Source organism: Macrobrachium nipponense, chromosome 18, assembly GCF_015104395.2.
Source record: "Macrobrachium nipponense isolate FS-2020 chromosome 18, ASM1510439v2, whole genome shotgun sequence".
In the NCBI taxonomy this organism is placed as follows: domain Eukaryota; kingdom Metazoa; phylum Arthropoda; class Malacostraca; order Decapoda; family Palaemonidae; genus Macrobrachium; species Macrobrachium nipponense.
The window spans coordinates 87,264,688-87,284,315 of record NC_087211.1 but is presented as its reverse complement, the minus strand read 5'-3'; the positions used below and the strand labels follow the sequence as shown (position 1 = coordinate 87,284,315).

The 19,628-nt window shown below is 49.8% G+C and overlaps 2 protein-coding genes across 2 annotated transcripts; both read left to right on the top strand.

Annotated features, from left to right (window-relative positions):
* Positions 1–6,656: 6,656 nt before the first annotated feature.
* LOC135196704 (soluble scavenger receptor cysteine-rich domain-containing protein SSC5D-like) lies at positions 6,657–7,340 on the top strand. Its single transcript, XM_064223536.1, has one exon. It carries the CDS (start codon positions 6,657–6,659, stop codon positions 7,338–7,340), a length of 684 nt encoding a protein of 227 aa, XP_064079606.1.
* Positions 7,341–9,174: 1,834 nt separating this feature from the next.
* LOC135196703 (uncharacterized) lies at positions 9,175–9,768 on the top strand. The gene has a single exon (XM_064223535.1). It carries the CDS (start codon positions 9,175–9,177, stop codon positions 9,766–9,768), a length of 594 nt encoding a protein of 197 aa, XP_064079605.1.
* The last annotated feature ends 9,860 nt before the right edge of the window (positions 9,769–19,628 follow it).

The window sequence follows — 19,628 nt, the reverse complement described above, 5'->3', positions numbered from 1 at the left end:
AGATCCATCATCAGACACCTTGAGAGGTCTGGCTTTGTGCTAAGAAATAATCTGCAAGTAATGAAGACTACATTAATGCCTGCACTTGAATATTTCATAAATATCTTGCAGTAACAACAATTATGAAACCTTACCCTTAACATTCAACTTAAAAAGCTTCATCTAAAAGTGTATCGGAACTCAATGGTAACATAGCAAAAACGAATTGTAATAATACACCTGATAAGTACAAAAGTCTGTTAGATTGAGGTGTTACTAGGCAACATTTTGTCCTTTGAATAACTGTATTACTATCTATAAACATCTATTTTAAGTCAATGATGTTTAATGTTCTTGAACAAACAGGGAGTTGAAACTTGAAAAACTGAAGACAATAAAACTGATAATTTCAAAATATATATATACTACTGTTCTGAATAATGTTAATAATATATATAATATATATTTATAATTCTAAAATAGGTATAAAGCAACTTTCAGTATAAAAATAATTCTACCTTCTTACACAAATTTAAAAAGCATGCATGACCTTATATCTGAGCCACGTAAAACAATAATCACTATACTTGTGCATATCTACAGAAATTCTGTAAATTACACTTCTTGGAGTTACACCAGAGGACACCACTACTTGGCTAGCTATGCAAAAAGAGTCAAAATATGCATTCTGCAAAAATAAAATGATTCATATACTCAATATATGTGTGAAACTAGATTAGTAAATAAAACTACCTGTACTACATAATCACCTGGTTTAAATAGCTTAAAAAAACTCTGTACATACAAAAAACTATGTACATAATAATCTATTATGTTCATATAATGATTAATGCTGCATGTATGACTAATATCCCAGCTTTTCCACAAAATATGTGCTTTAATGATAATATGAATATTATACACTCGGTACAGTCTTTTTGCTAAACCCAAACTTTTGCCACAGTCAAATAAAAATACATGCAGTTTATAACAATCTGGTAGAATTTTACAAGCCTATAAAAGCAGCACAGTAAATACAATTCAGAAGGTCCCATTGACTTTTTTAATTAGAATAATATAGTAATAGTATATTCTAAAGCTATATGATCACAGCTAATGCTACTTTTGTACAAGCCTTCATATTTCAGAATCTTATTAGACTATTTCTCACTCTTGAGTAACAAACATAAAGTCTGTAGATAAGAGTGAAGCATTTGCCACAGATGAAAATTAATCCCCAAAAAAATTTTCAGAATACTATGATACTACTTGATACATATATTAACACATAGGCAAGTGTCACTATGATATGGATACATCTAATATTATTCCCCCAAACAAGCAGATAAAAATACTTAAGTAATTATATCTATTGAGATTTTTCTCGAAGCAAAGTCGGAATCTCCAATGTGTAACTAATTAAAAAACTTTTGAGTCGCGGTTGAATAATTACCATTCCTAATAATGCACCTTTCAACAAAAAATCATGAACTTTTGTAAATAGTCAAAAGTAATTGGAAAAATGTAAAAAACTGTAAACCCACCTAACAAAGAAAGATTTTCTTGCTACAAAGTGGAGTTTTTCTGCATGAATTTTCTTTCAAGTGATGTTACCTGATACTCATGGACTGAGAACAGAGTGTACTTAAAGTTCAATTACGTAAATATAGCCAGGCAACATAACATCAACGCCCAAGCCATGGACTAGACAGGAGCAGAAAAAGAATGAGATGGTAAAATAAAGAGGGACTTAATTCAAAGATAGAAATATACCAGACTCCTAAAAGACAGGTTACAGGTGATGGGTAGAGTACCAAGCATCTTTGGACACCTCAAGCATCATTAAACTTGATTAAAAGTGCATACATCCACCCAAGTCAAAAGCAAAATATTATATTGAAACATTCACGAGAATGTGTATTGAAATACATCAGATCTACTTTATAAGTTCACTTATACATTATGACTTTGCTTACCTGTTCAAAACTCTTCTTTCAACATGCAACTTACGGTTTTCAAGAATTATTCCCTTTCATTTGATGACCAGTCATAAGTTAGGTAACGTACTTTCCACTTCTTTGATTCTAAAATCTTTTCTAAACCTTTTTTCTCAACAAATGTGACATTACGGGATATCCATCATAAGATGTCTTCGGCTGAATCTCCAAAGTCAGAGGTATACCAACGCAAAAGTGACGACAAGTAAATGATACCATTTTCCATATCAATCTTTAGTGCTTCATCTGTTTCCAAATACGTATGCTTCTGTTGCTACTCTCAACTCGTCACTGATATTCTGTAATTTTGTAAGAATCCTTAGAACCACTAAGAATCTGGTAAAAAATCACAAATGCTTAGATATACGTAACAATTTCACATGTAGCAACACACTTTAAAATAATGGTTACCAAAATCTGGAAATTAGTCTGCTAGTATCTAATATTCCCCCCTGGCTTTTCTAATGCATGTTGAACATTGAAAGGACAGATTTGCAGAAGTATTGTCAATCTCGAGTCTATTAACTCTTTGTTCCTTTGAGATAACAAAGAGTTAAAATCCCACCCCTCGAAATTACAATGTCGAATGACATTATCCATATAACAAATTTATATATCACAAATGAAGAATGCTGGAGGATAATTTGATTCTATCTCCTAGGTATGCAAATACTATACCTATTCAAAGGGAATTATCATTAGACCACTCACAAAGAAACAAATTTTGATATGTTTGTAGTATGAGCAGGAAGCCAGGATAGTGCTTGTTTACCACATAAAAGTTATGGATCCCTCAAAATTCTGAGGGCTTAATATACACTGTCCAGCATCAAGTAGAGTTGGCTATGATGTTTATTTCCAACAAAGTCCCTGAGAAAATCAAGAAGTTTTCAAAAAATAAAGTTTCCTTTTTTCATTCTACGTATTTCAGCCTAATTCACTACCAAGACATCACTTGAAAAATAGTAAGTACAATGTACATGAAGCCATTACAAATTGTTTCAGTCTTTTTGTTCTTTTTTAATTAAATGTCAAGAAATTAAAATTTTTACTGAAAATTCCTGCACTGACAAGACAATATGAAAAAATCATTAGGCTAATTCAATATACAGTGTACATTAGAATTAATTTTACCTCAGAAAATATGAGATACTAGTGTAAAAATGGCTAAGTCACATCCTTATTAGAGCAAAGAAAATTTGGCACATCAAGAACAGGCAGCTATCTATATAACCCAACTACCAATATAAAACAAGGTTTAAATTCACAACCCACAAAGTATTTTCATGCTGTTTCTCTAAAGGAGCAGTATTTTAGTTTAGTACATATATGAAATTGGTTAAAATTTCAATACTGTATCACAAATTTCTTCTACATTACTATTTATTCACTGTAGATGCCAAGCTTGCAGCCCACTGGCCCAAATGGGAAGGAGAATATTATTCTTCCATGTCAGCCTCCATCTCAAATAGTGCAGGAAAAGAATAAGGCACTAAGAGTATATGAATTTTTATCAAAAAATATTTCATTATTACAATAATATTTGTTTACAAACTCACCTACCATACTATGTAATGCAATCTATGCAAAAAGACAATGCAGAAGAGCCATAGAAGAGAAGAGATGACAGAGATGCACGTAATCGACTCTCTTGTACCAGAGGACAATCCCAAGGTACCAGACGTCTCAAACACTTGAGACAAAGTTAGTAGTCAAGAATAACATACACCTCCAGGTGAGTAGGATGACTGACCTAGATACCCTTACCTATTCTCTGGTGAAACATAGCCCACCAAGATGAATGGTTCAAATCAGTAAAATAAAACATCAGATATTTGTTAAATCACAATAACAGGAAAACAGAGCTGCAAAACCAACTCCAATGGAGTTACATAGGGGAATGGCACCTTCCCTCCCATCTGGACCAGGGGTGTTTCTCCTTGCAAGATCTTTCATGCTGGTGTGACTAAAGTAAGATTACATCTCAAGGACTTACCCCAGCACTGTAAGTCTTGATTGGGGGACAGCTTTTTGCACCATAATTCAGTGCAAAATGGATCCTTGGATCAACCTGAGAAGATAACACTAACTGAAAAATTCTTACTTATACATAAGTAGATTAATTTCATTCATTCTGGTGCTCTTTAAGCCTATTGCTTAAGATAACATTATGGAACAAGTATGTATGTCTATACAATATTAGTTGTTTTTCATAAAACAAAAAGACAATCTTTAATCCTCAACCTCATATGACACCATTACAGTACCAAAAAAAAGCAGAGATCACTGGTACAGCGGTCAACAATTTAAAAGATTCATGTTTCTCCTCATGACTGCTGAAATATCAGTCCATTTTGAAATGAAAGAAAACGTCCAACAACAGTTATTAATAAAACTTCTTATAAAATTAGAGAGCCAAGCTCACCACAATCACAGTATTAACATGATCTGAAAGACCATGGTTATTGTTTACTTATCTTTAACATGTTCAAGTAAACTTCAAGGATACATTTACTGTGACGATGAACTTTACACTTAATCGACTTCGTCAGAACAATAGCGGCCAGTCTCACTAAGCCAAACAAGTAAGCTTATCTGTACTGACTCAATTGTGGTCAAGTATAAATTTAAGCCTTCTAAAGCGTAAAACAACCTACCTGAATAAGATTGAAAGAGCGTCTTGGGTCTGATTTCCCAAAAGGAGCAAAGAGCTGTATAACACCTTTCTTGTTTGCTCTCAAGATTCCATTTTCAATTTCATTCAGATTGAAATCATGGCCCCCAATCAGGTAGGATGTTTTATCAAAGAACTGAAAGAGAATACTGTACATTTAAAAATGAGTACCATGCCAAGGGATATTGCAACGGGCTGTACAAACAGCCAGAAGCCAGGGGATATTCCAATGGCCTGCACAAACAGCCTGAGGCCAAGGGATACTGCAACGGGCTGCACAAACAGCCGTAGGCCAGGGGATTTTGTAACGGGACGAGAAGCTGTGCTCACAAATTCTTGCGTTGGGAAGTGCGGCAAATGAGCTAAAACTAGGCAAGACAGAGATGTATGTATATACAGTTAGAGGTCTGAATCTTCTTTGTACTAGATTATACTTATGAAAGTATGAATATAAGAATTCCAAATACACCATTGACAAATGTTTGTATATATTAGGATATATCTTATTTTCGTATGCATGCCTGTGTGTATGTATAACTGAAATATAAAAATGCCACATGCATATGAATATAGATATATATGCCAACAAAGAACATATGTACATATACCAAAATTTATCTTATGTATAAATTATTTAAATAAGAGAGCTCCTAAAGGAGAAAATAAATGGGTAATCTGAGTGCGTGCTGATTATGCCTGCAATTGCATTATAAACAAATACTGAACTGAACCGAAGGCAGATCTTAGCAGAACTGATTTATTCACTTAATCGTGGAAACTAAACTGTCTTAATACTTTGAAGTAAAGACTGAAGGAATTATTAGTTATGCATACCATTAAATGCTACGTTTAATCTAGATCTTTTGGGAAGAGATAAAAAATATGCATGTAGTTAAATATTCCAACAGTCATTATAAGAAATATCGATTATGCAGATTATATACTGATGGACCAGCAAGCTGAAAACTGGGAGCAGCTTACAGTCACTCCAACCAGCAATGAACAAGTACCAGCATATCCTGGGGACAAGATACCCACCATGTCCTGACCCCAGCAGACGTCAGCACCCATCCACAACTAATAGACCAGCAAGCCGAAAACTAGAAACAGCCTCCAGTCACTCCAACCAGCAATGAACAAGTACCAGCACCTCCTGGGGACAAGACACCCATCATGTCCTAACCCCAGAAGACGCCAGCACCCATCCAAAACTAATAGACTCCTGGGGACAACACTCCGACCATGTCCTGACCCCAGCAGATGAGAGCACCTATCCAAAACTAATAGACCCCAGGGGACATGACATCCAACATGCCATGACCCCAGCAGAAGCCAGCACCCATCCACAACTAATAGACTCAAAGGAAAAGACACCCACCATGCCCTGACCCCAACAGAAGCCATCACCCCTCTACAACTAATAGACTCCAGGGGACAAGACACCCACCATGCCCTGACCCCAGCAGACACCAGCACCCTCCCCAACTATCCATGGAGGACAAGACACCAACCATGCCCTGACCCCAGCAGAATAGGAACATCCCACCAAAACTAATAGACTCCAGACAAAACACCCACCATGCCCTGACCCCCAGAAGACCACCAGAACAAACATCCACTAACGAATAGACTCAGGGAGACAAGACACCCACCATGCCTGACCCCAGCAGATACAGGCAGGGGAACATCCACAACTAATAGACTTCAGGGGAGACAAGACCCCACCCACCGCCCTGACCCCAGCAGATACCAGCACACATCCCACAAACTAATAGACTCCCAGGGGACAAGACACCCCCATGCCCGACCCCAGCAGCCAGCACCCATCCCCACTAATAGACTCCAGGGGACAGACACCCCCATTGCCCTGACCCCAGCATAAACCAGCACCCATCCACAACTAATAGACCTCCAGGGGGGACAATTACACCCACCATGGCCCTGAACCCCAGAGAAACCAGCACCCATCCACAACCGAATAGACTCCAGGGGACAAGACACCCACCATGCCCGACCCCAGCAGAATTCCAGCACCCATTACCCTACAACTAATGCTCCAGGGGGACCCCAATACCACCCACCAATGCCCTGGACCCAAAGCAGAACCATCCACCCATCCACAACTAATAGAACTTCCAGGGGGACAAGACACCCCAGATGCCCCTGACCCCAGCAGAAACCAGGACCCATCCACAACTAATATACTTCAGGGGACAGACACCCCACCATGCCCTGAACCCCACAGAAGCCAGCACCCATCCACAACTAATAGACTTCAGGGGAACAAGGGAACACCCAACCATGCCCTACCCCAAGCAGAAGCCAGCACCCCTCCACAACTAAATAGACTTCCAGGACAAAACCCCATGCCCTTGAACCCATCTGAAACCAGCACCCATCAACAACTAATATACTCCAGGGGACAGACACCCACCATGCCCCCTGACCCCAGCAGAAAACCCGCACCATCCACAACTAATGCTTCCGGGGAAGAAGACCCCACCCACCACCCTGACCCCATCAGAAGCCAGCCAACCCATCCACAACTACTAGACTCCTGGGGACAAGGGACAACCACCATGCCCGGACCCCAGCCCAGAACAAGCACCCATCCACAACTAATAGAAGTCCGGGGACAGACACCCACATGCCCTGGACCCCAGCAGGAAGCCAGCACCCATCCAAACTAATAGAATTCAGGGGACCAAGAACCCACCCCCAATGCCTGAACCCCAAGCAGAAACCAGAAACCATCCACAAACTAATAAGACTTTCAGGGGACAAGAAACCCACCCACCATGCCCTTGACCCCAGCAGAAGCCAGCACCCATCCACAAACTAATAGAAACCTTCAAGGGGACAAGACCACCCACATGCCTGAACCCAAGCAGATCGCCAAGCACCCATCCACAAACTAATAGACTCCAGGGGACCAAGACAACCCACCAATGCCCTGACCCCAGCCAGAAACCAGCACCCATCCACAAACTAATAGACCCCAGGGGACAAGAAACCACCCACCATGCCTGACCCCAGCAGAAGCCAGCACCATCCACAACCTAACAGACTTCAGGGGACAAGAACAACCACCACGCCTGACCCCAGCAGATGGCCAGCAACCCATCCACAATCCCTAATAGACCTCCAGGGGACAAGGACTACCCACCATGCCCTGACCCCAGACGAACCAGCCACCATCCACAACGAAATAGACCTTCAGGGGAAGAAGACACCCACCATGACTGACCCCCAAGCAGAAACCAGGCACCCATCCAACAACTAATAGAACTCCAGGGGACAAAGGACACCCACCAGGCCCTGACCCAAGCAGAGCCAGCACCATCCAACAACTTAATAGACTTCCAGGGGACAAGACACCAACCTGCCCTGACCCCAGCAGAAGCCAGCACCCCTCCACAACTAATAGACTTCAGGGGACAAGAAACCCACCATGCCTTGACCCCAGCTGAAACCAGCACCCATCAACAACTAATAGACTCCAGGGGACAAGACACCCACCATGCCCTGACCCCAGCAGAAACCAGCACCCATCCACAACTAATAGACTCCAGGGGACAAGACACCCACCATGCCCTGACCCCAGCCTGATGCAGAACCATCCACAACTAATAGACTCCAGGGGACAAGACACCCACCATGCCCTGACCCCAGCAGATACCAGCACCCATCCACAACTAATAGAATCCCAGGGGGACAAGGGACAACCACCATGACCTGAACCCAGCAGATGCCAGCACCCATCAACAACTAATAGACTCCAGGGGACAAGACAACCACCATGCCTTGACCCCAGCAGATGCCAGCACCCATCCACAACTAATAGACGTCAGGGGACAAGACAACCACCATGCCCTAACCCCAGCAGAAACCAGCACCCATCAACAACTAATAGACTTCAGGGGACAAGAAAGAACCACCATGACCCTAACCCCAGCAGAAACCAGCCCCATTACCACAAACGAAATAAGACTTCAGGGGACAAGACAACCACCATGCCCTGACCCCAGCAGATACCAGCACCCATCCACAACTAATAGACTTCAGGGGACAAGACAACCACCATGCCCTGACCCCAGCAGATACCAGCACCCATCCACAACTAATAGACTTCAGGGGACAAGACACCCACCATGCCCTGACCCCAGCAGAAACCAGCACCCATCCACAACTAATAGACTTCAGGGGACAAGACAACCACCATGCCCTGACCCCAGCAGATACCAGCACCCATCCACAACTAATAGACTTCAGGGGACAAGGAAAAACCAACCACCATGCCCTGGACCCCAGCAGAAAGACCAGCACCCAAATCCACAAAACTAATAGACTTCAGGGGAGACAAGAACACCCCACCATGCCCTGACCCCAGCAGATACCAGGCACACATCCACAACTAATAGACTCCAGGAGACAAGACACCCACCATGCCCTGACCCCAGCAGATACCAGGCACACATCCACAACTAATAGACTCCTGGGGACAAGACACCCACCCATAGCCCTATGACCCAAACTAGCAGAAAAAACCCAGCACCCATCCAAACAACTAAACTAGGACTTCAGGGGACTAAAGACAACCCCACCATGCCTGACCCCCAGTCCAATGAAGCCAGCATCCCCATCCACAAACTAACTGATCTTCAGGGACAAGACACCCACCATTTGCCTGACCCCAGGGCAGAAACCAAGCGACACCCATCCACAACTAATAGCCCTCAAGGGGACCCAAGACACCCACCATGCCCTGAAACCCCCCCGCAGAAGCCAGCCACCCATCCACTAACTAATAGACTTCCAGGGGGAAAAGACAACCCACCATGCCCTGACCCCAGCCCAAGATGCCCACGCACCCATCCACTAACAATAGACCCTCCAGGGGACCCAAGACACCCACCAGCCCTGACCCAGCAAGAACCAGCACCCATCCAGGGGAAACTAAAGAGATCCAGGGGACAAGAACACTCCAACCATGCCATGACCCCAGCAGAAGCCAGCAACCATTCCACAAATAATAGGGAATTCAAGGAAAGGGACCCAAGACCACCAACCCATGCCATGACCCCAGCAGATTGCCCAGCCCCACCCCATCACAACTAATCAGACTCCAGGGGGAAAACCAAGACACCCAAAATGCCCTGAACACCCAGCAGAAACCAGCAACCATTCCAACAAACTAAATATGACTTCAGGGGGACAAGACACCCACCATGCCACTGGGGGACCCGAAGCAGAAGAAACCAAGCCCACCACCACAAACTTTAATAGGACCCTGCACCCCTGGGGACAACCGAACCCCAACCATGCCCTGAACCCCAAGCAGAAGCCCACACCCATTCCACAAATAATAGACTTCCAAGGGACCAAGACACCCCACCATGCCCTGACCCCAGCAAGAAGCCAGCAACCCCTCCACAACATAAACAAGACTTCAAAAGCGGGGACAAGAAACCCCACCATTGCCGTGACCCCAGCTGATGTGAAAACAGACACCCATCCAACAATAAGGAGGGACTCCAAGGGGTAAAACCAAGACCCACCACCATGGCCCCTGGACCCCTAGCAAGAAACCAGCGACCCAGCCACAATAACAGACTCCAGGGGGAAAAGACACCCACCATTGCCCTGACCCCAAGCAGAGGCCCAAACCATAATCCACAACTAATAGACTTCAAGCGGGGACAAGACACCCACCCTGCCATGGGGACCCAAGTAGATGCCAAGGGCACCCATCAACAACTAATAGGACTCCCACCGGGGACAAGACACCCACCATGTCCCTGACCCCAGCAGATGCCAGCACCCCTCCACAAAACTAAATGCTCCAGGGGACAAGACACCACCATGCCCTGACCCAGCAGATGCCAGCACCCACACAAATATTAGACTCCAGGGACAAGCACCCACCATCCCTGACCCCAGAGATGCCAGCACCCTACACAACTACTTAAACTCCAGGGGACAAGACACCCACCATGCCCTGACCCCAGCAGAGCCAGCACCCTACACAACTATTAGACTCCAGGGGACAAGACACCCACCATGCCCTGACCCCAGCATATGCCGCACCCTCCACAACTAATATTCTAGGGGACAAGACACCCCACCATGCCCTGGACCACAGCAGATGCCAGCACCCCTACACAACTATTAGACTCCAGGGGGACAAAGACACCCACCATGCCTGACCCCAGCAGATGCCAGCACCCCTAAACAACTATTAGACTCCAGGGGACAAGACAAAACCCACCATGCCCTGCCCCAAGCAGAAGATGCCAGCACCCCTACACAAGTATTAGACTCCAGGGGACAAGGACACCAACCATGCCCTGACACCAGCAAATGCCACACCCTCCACAACTAATATTCTCAGGGGACAAGACACCCCACCATGCCCTGACCCCAGCAGATGCCAGCACCCCTCCACAACTATTAGGAACTCCAGGGGACAAGACACCCCCCTGCCCTGACCCCAGCAGATGCCAGACCCCTACACAACTATTAGACTCCAGGGGACAAGACACCCACCATGCCCGACACAGCAGATGCCAGCACCCCTTCACAATATTAGACTCCAGGGGCCAAGACACCCACCATGCCCGAACCTCCAGCAGATGCCAGCAACCCTCACAAAACTATTAGACATCCAGGGGACAAGACACCCACCAGCCCTGACCCCGCAGATGCCAGCACCCTTCACAAACTAATTAGACTCCAGGGACAAGGACACCCACCATGCCCTGACCCCAGCAGATGCCCAGCACCCCTGAACAACAGTAGACTCCAGGGGGACAAGACACCCCAGATGGCCCCTGACCCCAGCAGATGTCAGCACCCCTTCACAACTAGTGGGGACAAGGACACCACCAGCCCTGCCCCAGCAGATGCCAGCACCCCACCCTTCACAACTATTAGACTCCAGGGGAGGCAAGGACACCACCATGCCCTGACCAGCAGATGCCCAGCACCCCTGCAAAACAAACAGTAGACTCCAGGGGCACAAGACAACCCACCATGCCCTGACCCCAGCAGACGCCAGCACCCCTGCCACATCTAGTAGACTCCGGGGGACAAGACACCCACATGCCCTGACCCCAAGCAGACGCCAGCCACCCTGCACAACTAGTAGACTCAGGGGACAAGACCCCACCCACCATGTCTGACCCCACAACTAGTAGACTCCAGGGGACAAGACACCCACCATGCCCTGACCCCAGCAGATGCCAGCACCCTCCAAAACAAAACTAATATTCTCCAGGGGACAAGACACCCACCAATGCCCTGAAACCCAAGCCAGGATGCCAGCACCCCTCCACAACTAAAATATTCTTCCGGGGGACAAGACACCCACCATGCCATGACCCCCTGTAGAATGCCCAGCAACCCATCCACAAACTAATTAGACTCCACAGGGGACCAAGGACACCCACCATGCCCTGACCCCTGCAGAACCCAGCACCCATCCACAACTAATAGACTCCAGGGGACAAGACACCCACCATGCCCTGACCCCTGCAGAACCCAGCACCCATCCACAACTAATAGACTCCAGGGGACAAGACACCCACCATGTGCCCCACCCCTGACCACTGCCCAAGAAACCCAGCACCCCATCCAACAACCTAATAGAACCCTCCAGGGGAACAAGGGAACAACCACCATGCCCTACCCCAGCAGAAGATTGCCCAGCACCCATCCAAAAACTAATAGACTCCAAACGGGACAAGACACACCCACCAATGCCTGACCCCTGCAGAACCCAGCACCCATCCACAACTAATAGACTCCAGGAGACAAGACACCCACCATGCCCTGACCCCAGTAGATGCCAGCACCCATCCACAACTAATAGACTCCAGGGGACAAGACACCCACCATGCCCTGACCCCTGCAGAACCCAGCACCCATCCACAACTAATAGACTCCAGGGGACAAGACACCCACCATGCCCTGACCCCAGCAGACGACAAGTAAATGACTCCAGGGGACAAGACACCCACCATGCCCTGACCCCAGCAGATGACCAGTCACCCCTCCACAAACTAATATTCTACCAGGGGACAAGAAACCCCACCCACCATGCCCTGGACCCCAGCAAGATGCCAGCACCCCATACACAAACTATTCGACTCCAGGGGAAAAGAAGAAACCCCACCATGCCTGACCCCAGCAGATGCCAGGAACCACCCCTACTACAACTAATATTCTCCAGGGGGATGGCAACAAGTACAACCCACCATGTCCCTGACCCCAAGCCAGATGCCAGCACCCCTCCACCAACTAATAGACTCCAGGGGTGACAAGAACACCCACCAATGCCCTGACCCCTCAGCACGATTAACCAGCACCCCTACACAAACTAATATTCCTCCAGGGGACAAAGACACCCCACCATGCCCTGACCCCAGCAGAATGCCAGACCCTACCCTAAACAAACTATTAGACTCCAGGGGGACCAAGGACAACCCACCATAGCCCTGGACCCCAGCAGATCGCCAGCACCCCCTACACAACTAATATTCTCCAGGGGACAAGACACCCATACCATTCGCCATGACCCCAGAAGTATGCCAGCACCCCCTCCACAAATATTAGGACTCCAGGGGACAAGACACCCACCATGCCCTGACCCCAGCAGATGCCAACACCCCCTATACAAACTATTAGACTCCCAGGGGGAAAGGAGACAAGACACCCACCATGCCCTTACCCCAGCAGATGCCCAGACCCCACCCTCCACAAACTAATAATTCTCCAGGGGACAAATAGGACACCCACCATGCCCTTGACCCCAGCAGATGCCAGCAACCCTCCACAACTAATAGACTCAAGGGGGACAAGATAGCCACCACCATGCCCTGACCCCAGCAAGATGGCCAGCCCCCCCCCACCCTATACAACTAATATTCATCCAGGGGCGGACAAGACACCCAGCATGCCCCTTGACCCCAGCAGATGCCAGCACCCCTACACAACTAATATTCTCCCGGGATAAGGGGACAAGGAGCCCCATGCCCTGACCCCAGCAGATGCCTGCAACCCCATCCACAACCTAATAGACTCAGGGGACCAAGGACCAACCCACCATGCCGGACCCAAGCTGATGCCAGCACCCTTACCGGGGCAACCTAATATTCTAACCTGGGGACCAAGACCACCAACATGCCCATGGACCCCCAAGCAGATTGCCAGCACCCCTACCACAACTAATATTCTCGGGGAACAAGACACCACCATGGGCCCGGACCCCAGCAGATGCCAGCCCAACCCCTCACGCCCTATTAGACCCCTCCAGGGGGACAAGACACCCACATGCCCTGACCCAGCCAGAGCCAGTACCCCTACAAAAACTAATATTACTCCAGGGGGAACAAGGAACCCCACCTATGCCCTGGACCCCCACAGCAGATGCCAGCACCCCTCCACAACTCTTAGACTCCAGGGGACAAGACACCCACCATGCCATGAACCCACAGCAGATGCCAGTTACCCCTCCCTACCACAAACTAATAGACTCCAGGGGACAAGACACCCCACCTATGCACTGGAACCCAGCAGATGGCCAAGCACCCCTACCACAACTAATCGATTCTCCAGGGGACAAGACCACCCACCATGACCCTGACCCCAAGCAGATGCCAGCACCCCCTCCACAACTAATTAGAACTAAGGGGACCAAAGGGGCAACCCAACCATGCCCTGACCCAGCCCAGATACCACACCTCACCACAACTATTAGACCCCTCCAGAGGGACAAGACACCCACCATGCCTGACCCCAGCCCCAGATGGCCAGCACCCAATCCACAACTAATATTCTCCAGGGGACAAGACACCCCACCATTGCCCCTGACCCCCCAGCAGATGCCAAGCACCCCTCCACAATAATATTTCTCCAGGGGACAAGGTCCAGGGGGACAAGCCACTGACCCCAGCCAGGATGCCTGCAACCCCTCCAACAACTAATTAGACTCCAGGGACAATACCAGACCATGCCCCTGACCCAACCTGCAGATTGCCAGCACCCCTCCACAAATTATTAGGGGACCCAAGGGGACCAAGACCCCACCCATACCATGCCCATGGACCCCAAGCAGATGCCAGAACCCCTCCACAAACCCTAATATTTCCAGGGGACAAGGACTCCCAACCATGCCCTGACCCCAGCAGATTGCAGCACCCCTCCACAACTATTAGGGGACTCCAGGGGACAAAGACAACCCACCATGGCCCTGACCCCAGCAGATGCCAGCACCCCATACCACAAACTATTATTACTCCAGGGGACAAGACACCCACCATGCCCTGACCCCAGCAGAATTGCCAGGCACCCCTACCACAAACTATTAGATCCAGGGGGACAACGGCAACCCAAACCATGCCCTGGAACCCCAGCAGATGCCAGCACCCCACATCCAAAAACATTAGACTCAGGGGACAAGCACCCACCATGCCTGACCCCAGCAGATGCCAGCACCCCTCCAAAACTAATATTCTCCAGGGGACAAGACACCCACCATGCCCTGACCCCAGCATGATGCCAGCACCATCCACAACTATTAGAACTCAGGAGGACAAGACACCCACCATAGCCCTGACCCCAGCATTTGTTTTTTATGCCAGCAACCCCTCTACACAACTATTAGACTCCAGGGGACAAGACACCCACCATGCCCTGAACCCCCCAGCAGATGCTCAGATCCCGACACAAATATTAGACTACGGGGACAAGACACCCACCATGCCTGACCCCAGAAGGATGCCAGCACCCCCCACACAAACTAATTAGGACTCCAGGGGGACAATACACCCGCCATGCCCTGGACCCCAGGCAGATGACCAGCACCCCCTACACAACTAATTAACTTCCATAATGGGGGAAAGGACACCCAAACATGGCCCTGGACCCCAGGCCAGATGCCAGCACCCCTACCACAAGCTAATATTCTTCCAGGGGACAAGGAACCCACCCACCATGGCCCTGACCCAGCAGATGCCAAGCACCCCTTCCCACAAAACTATTTAGACCCTCCAGGGGACAAGACACCCCACCATTGACCTGGACCCCAAGCAGGATCGCCAGTACCCCTAGCCACAAACATTTAATATTCTCCCAGGGGACAAGACACCCACCATGACCCTGACCCCAGCAGATGCCAGCACCCCTCACAACTAATATTACTCCAGGGGACAAGACCACCCACCATGCCCTGACCCCAGCAGATGCCAGCACCCCTACACAACTAATTAGAGGGGCTCCATGGGGGACAAGACACCCACCATGCGTGACCCCAGCAGATGCCCAGCAGGCCTTGACCCCCACAAAAACTAATTAGACTCCAGGGGAGCAAGACAACCCACCATGCCCTGGAACCCAGCAGATGCCAGCACCCCTCCACAAACTATAGACTCCAGGGGACAAGACACCCCACCATGCCCTGACCCAGCAGATGCCAGCACCCCACTGCACAACTATAGACTCCAGGGGCACAAGACACCCACCATGCCCTGACCCCAGCAGATGCCAGCACCCCATACCACAACGGGGAATATTAGACTCAGGGACAAGACACCCACCATGCCCTGACCCCAGCAGATGCCAGCATCCCATCCACAACTATTAGATCCAGGGGACAAGACCACCCATGCCCTGACACCAGAGCAGATGCCAGCAACCCTACCACAACTATTCCGACTACAGGGGACAAGACACCCACATGCCCTGACCCCTCCAGCAGATGCCAGCACCCTACCACAAACTAAGTTAGACTCCAGGGGAGGGACAAGCACACCAGCCCTGACCCCAGCAGGATGCCAGACCACCAAAAAAATAATTCTCCCGGGGAAAACACCCCACCATGCCCTGACCCCGCATAGCCAGCACCCCTCCACAACTATTAGACTCCGGGGCCGGGGACAGACACCCACCATGCCCTGACCAAGCAGACCCCTGCCAGCAACCCCTACACAACTATTTAGACTCCAGGGGACAAGACACCCACCATGCCCTGACCCCAGCAGATGCCAGCACCCCTACACAACTATTAGACTCCAGGGGACAAGACACCCACCATGCCCTGACCCCAGCAGATGCCAGCACCCCTCCACAACTATTAGACTCCAGGGGACAAGACACCCACCATGCCCTGACCCCAGCAGATGCCAGCACCCCTACACAACTATTAGACTCCAGGGGACAAGACACCCACCATGCCCTGACCCCAGCAGATGCCAGCACCCCTCCCAGCTACCCCTATTCTCCAGGGGACAAGGACTCCCACCCATGCCCTGGACCCCAGCAGAGCCAGCACCCCTCCCACCAACTATTAGATCCAGGGGACTGACACCCACCATGCCCTGATCCCAAGCAGAAATGCCAGCACCTCCACAACTATTTAGACTCCAGGGGACAAGACACCCACCATGCCCTGCACCCAGCAGATGCCAGCACCCCTCCACAATAATATTGACTCCAGGGGACAAGAACACCACCCTGCCCTGACCCCAGAAGATGCCCAGCAACCCCTCCACCAAACTAAAATTAGACTCCAGGGGACCAAGGACACCCACCATGCCACCCTGAACCCAGCCCCAGGAATGCCAAGCCACCACTCACAACTAATATTCTCCAGGGGACAAGACACCCACAATGCCAGACCCCAGCAGATTGCCCCAGCACCCCTGCCCACAAAACTATTAGACTCCAGGGCGACAAGGACACCCACCAGGCCCTGGGACCCCCGCAAGATGCCAGCCACCCCGCACAACTAATATTCTCAGGGGACCCAAAGACACCCAACCATGCCCTGACCCCAGCAGACTGCCAGCACCCCTCCAACAACCTAAATTAGACTACTTCCAAGAGGGGACAAGACACCCACATGCCCTTGACCCAGGGGCAGATGCAAGCACCCCTACCCACCAAATATTATACTCAGGGGGACCCAAGACACCCACCATGCCCTACCCCTCAGCAGATGCCAGCACCCCTCCACAAACTTATTAGACTCCCGGGGACAATGACACCCACCAGCCCTGACCCCAGCAGTGCCAGGCAACCCTCCAACAAATAATATTCCAAGGGGACAAGACACCCACCTTCCTGACCCCAGCAGATGCCAGCACCCTACACAACTATTAGAATCCAGGGACAAGGACAACCACCATGCCCGACCCCAGCAGATGCCAGCACCCTTACACAAATATTAGGACTCCGGGGGACCAAGGACACCCCACCATGCCCTGACACCCAGCAGATGCAAGCCCCCTCCACAACTTAGACTCCAGGGACAAGACACCCACCATGCCCTGACCCAGCAGATTTTTTGGCCCAGCACCCTCCACAACTAATATTCCCAGGGGACAAGACACCCACCAGCCTGACCCCAAGCAGATGCCGCACCCTACACAACTATTAGACTCAGGGGACAAGACACCCACCATGCCTGAACCTCAGCAGATGCAGCACCCCTCCACAACTATTAGACTCCAGGGGACAAGACACCCACCATGCCCTGACCCCAGCAGATGCCAGCACCCCTCCACAACTAATATTCTCCAGGGGACAAGACACCCACCATGCCCTGACCCCAGCAGATGCCAGCACCCCTCCACAACTATTAGACTCCAGGGGACAAGACACCCACCATGCCCTGACCCCAGCAGATGCCAGCACCCCTCCACAAACTATTAAGACTCCAGGGGACAAACGACACCCACCAGCCCTGACCCAGCAGATGCAGCACCCCTCCACAACATTGAGGACTCCAGGGGACAAGACAACCCACCATGCCCTGACCCCACAGATGCCAGCACCCCACCAAAATACGGGGACAACCCTATTTTTGTTTGACCCCTCCCGGTGACAATACACCCACCCGGCCCTTGACCCCCTGCCCCCGACCCCAGCATGCCAGCACCCCTAATATTCTTCTCCAGGGGACAAGACACCCACCCATGCCCCCTGACCCCCAGCAGATGCCAGCACCCCTCCACAACTATTAGACCCTCCAGGGGACAGACACCCACCATGCCCTGACCCCACCCAGATGCCCAGCCCCCCTCCACAACTAATATTTGCGGTCCATGGGGACAAGACACCCACCATGCCCTGCCCCAGCAGATGCCAGCACCCTACACAACTAATATTACCAGGGGACAAGACACCCACCATGCCCTGACCCCAGCAGATGCATCCACCCCCTCCCAATAATTAATTAAGACTCCCAGACCAAGACCCCACCCACCAACCCTGACAGCAGATGCCCAGCCCCCACCCCTCCACAACTATTACTCCAGGGGACAAGACACCCACCATGCCCTGACCCCCAGCAGATGCCAGCACCCCCCCTCCACAACTATAGACAGGGGACAAGACACCCTCCATTGCCCTACCCCAGCAATGCCAGCACCCCTCCAAACAATGACTCCAGGGGACAAGACACCCACCATCCCTGACCCCAGCAGATGCACACCCACTCCACTATTAGACTCCATGGACAAGACCCCACCATGCCCTACCCCTGCGATGCCAGCACCCCTGCACAACTATTAACTTCCAGGGACAAGAGGACCCCTCCCCACCCCATGCCCTTGACCCCCAAGGGGGCAAGGATGGGGGGGGGGGGTGGGGGGAAGGAGGGGGGGGGCCAGCACCCCCCACAACTATTTAGACTCCAGGGACACCCACCATGTCCCTGATCCCAGCAGATGCCAAGCACCCTGCACATCTAGTAGACTCAGGGGACAGAACACCACCATGCCCTGGACCCCAGCAGACGCCAAGCCCACCCCTGCACAACTAGTAGACTCCGGGGGACAAAGACACCCACCATGCCTGACCCAGCAGATGCCAGCACCCCTGCACATCTAGTAGACTCCAGGGGACAAGACAACCCACCATGCGCTGACCAGCTAGAACGCCAGCACCCCTGCACAACTAGTAGACTCCGGGGGACAAGA

What these genes read in the sequence shown, in the direction of transcription:
- LOC135196704 (XM_064223536.1), top strand. Translation starts at nt 6,657, where the DNA reads ATGCCCGACCCCAGCAGAATTCCAGCACCCATTACCCTACAACTAATG.
- LOC135196703 (XM_064223535.1), top strand. Translation starts at nt 9,175, where the DNA reads ATGACCCAAACTAGCAGAAAAAACCCAGCACCCATCCAAACAACTAAA.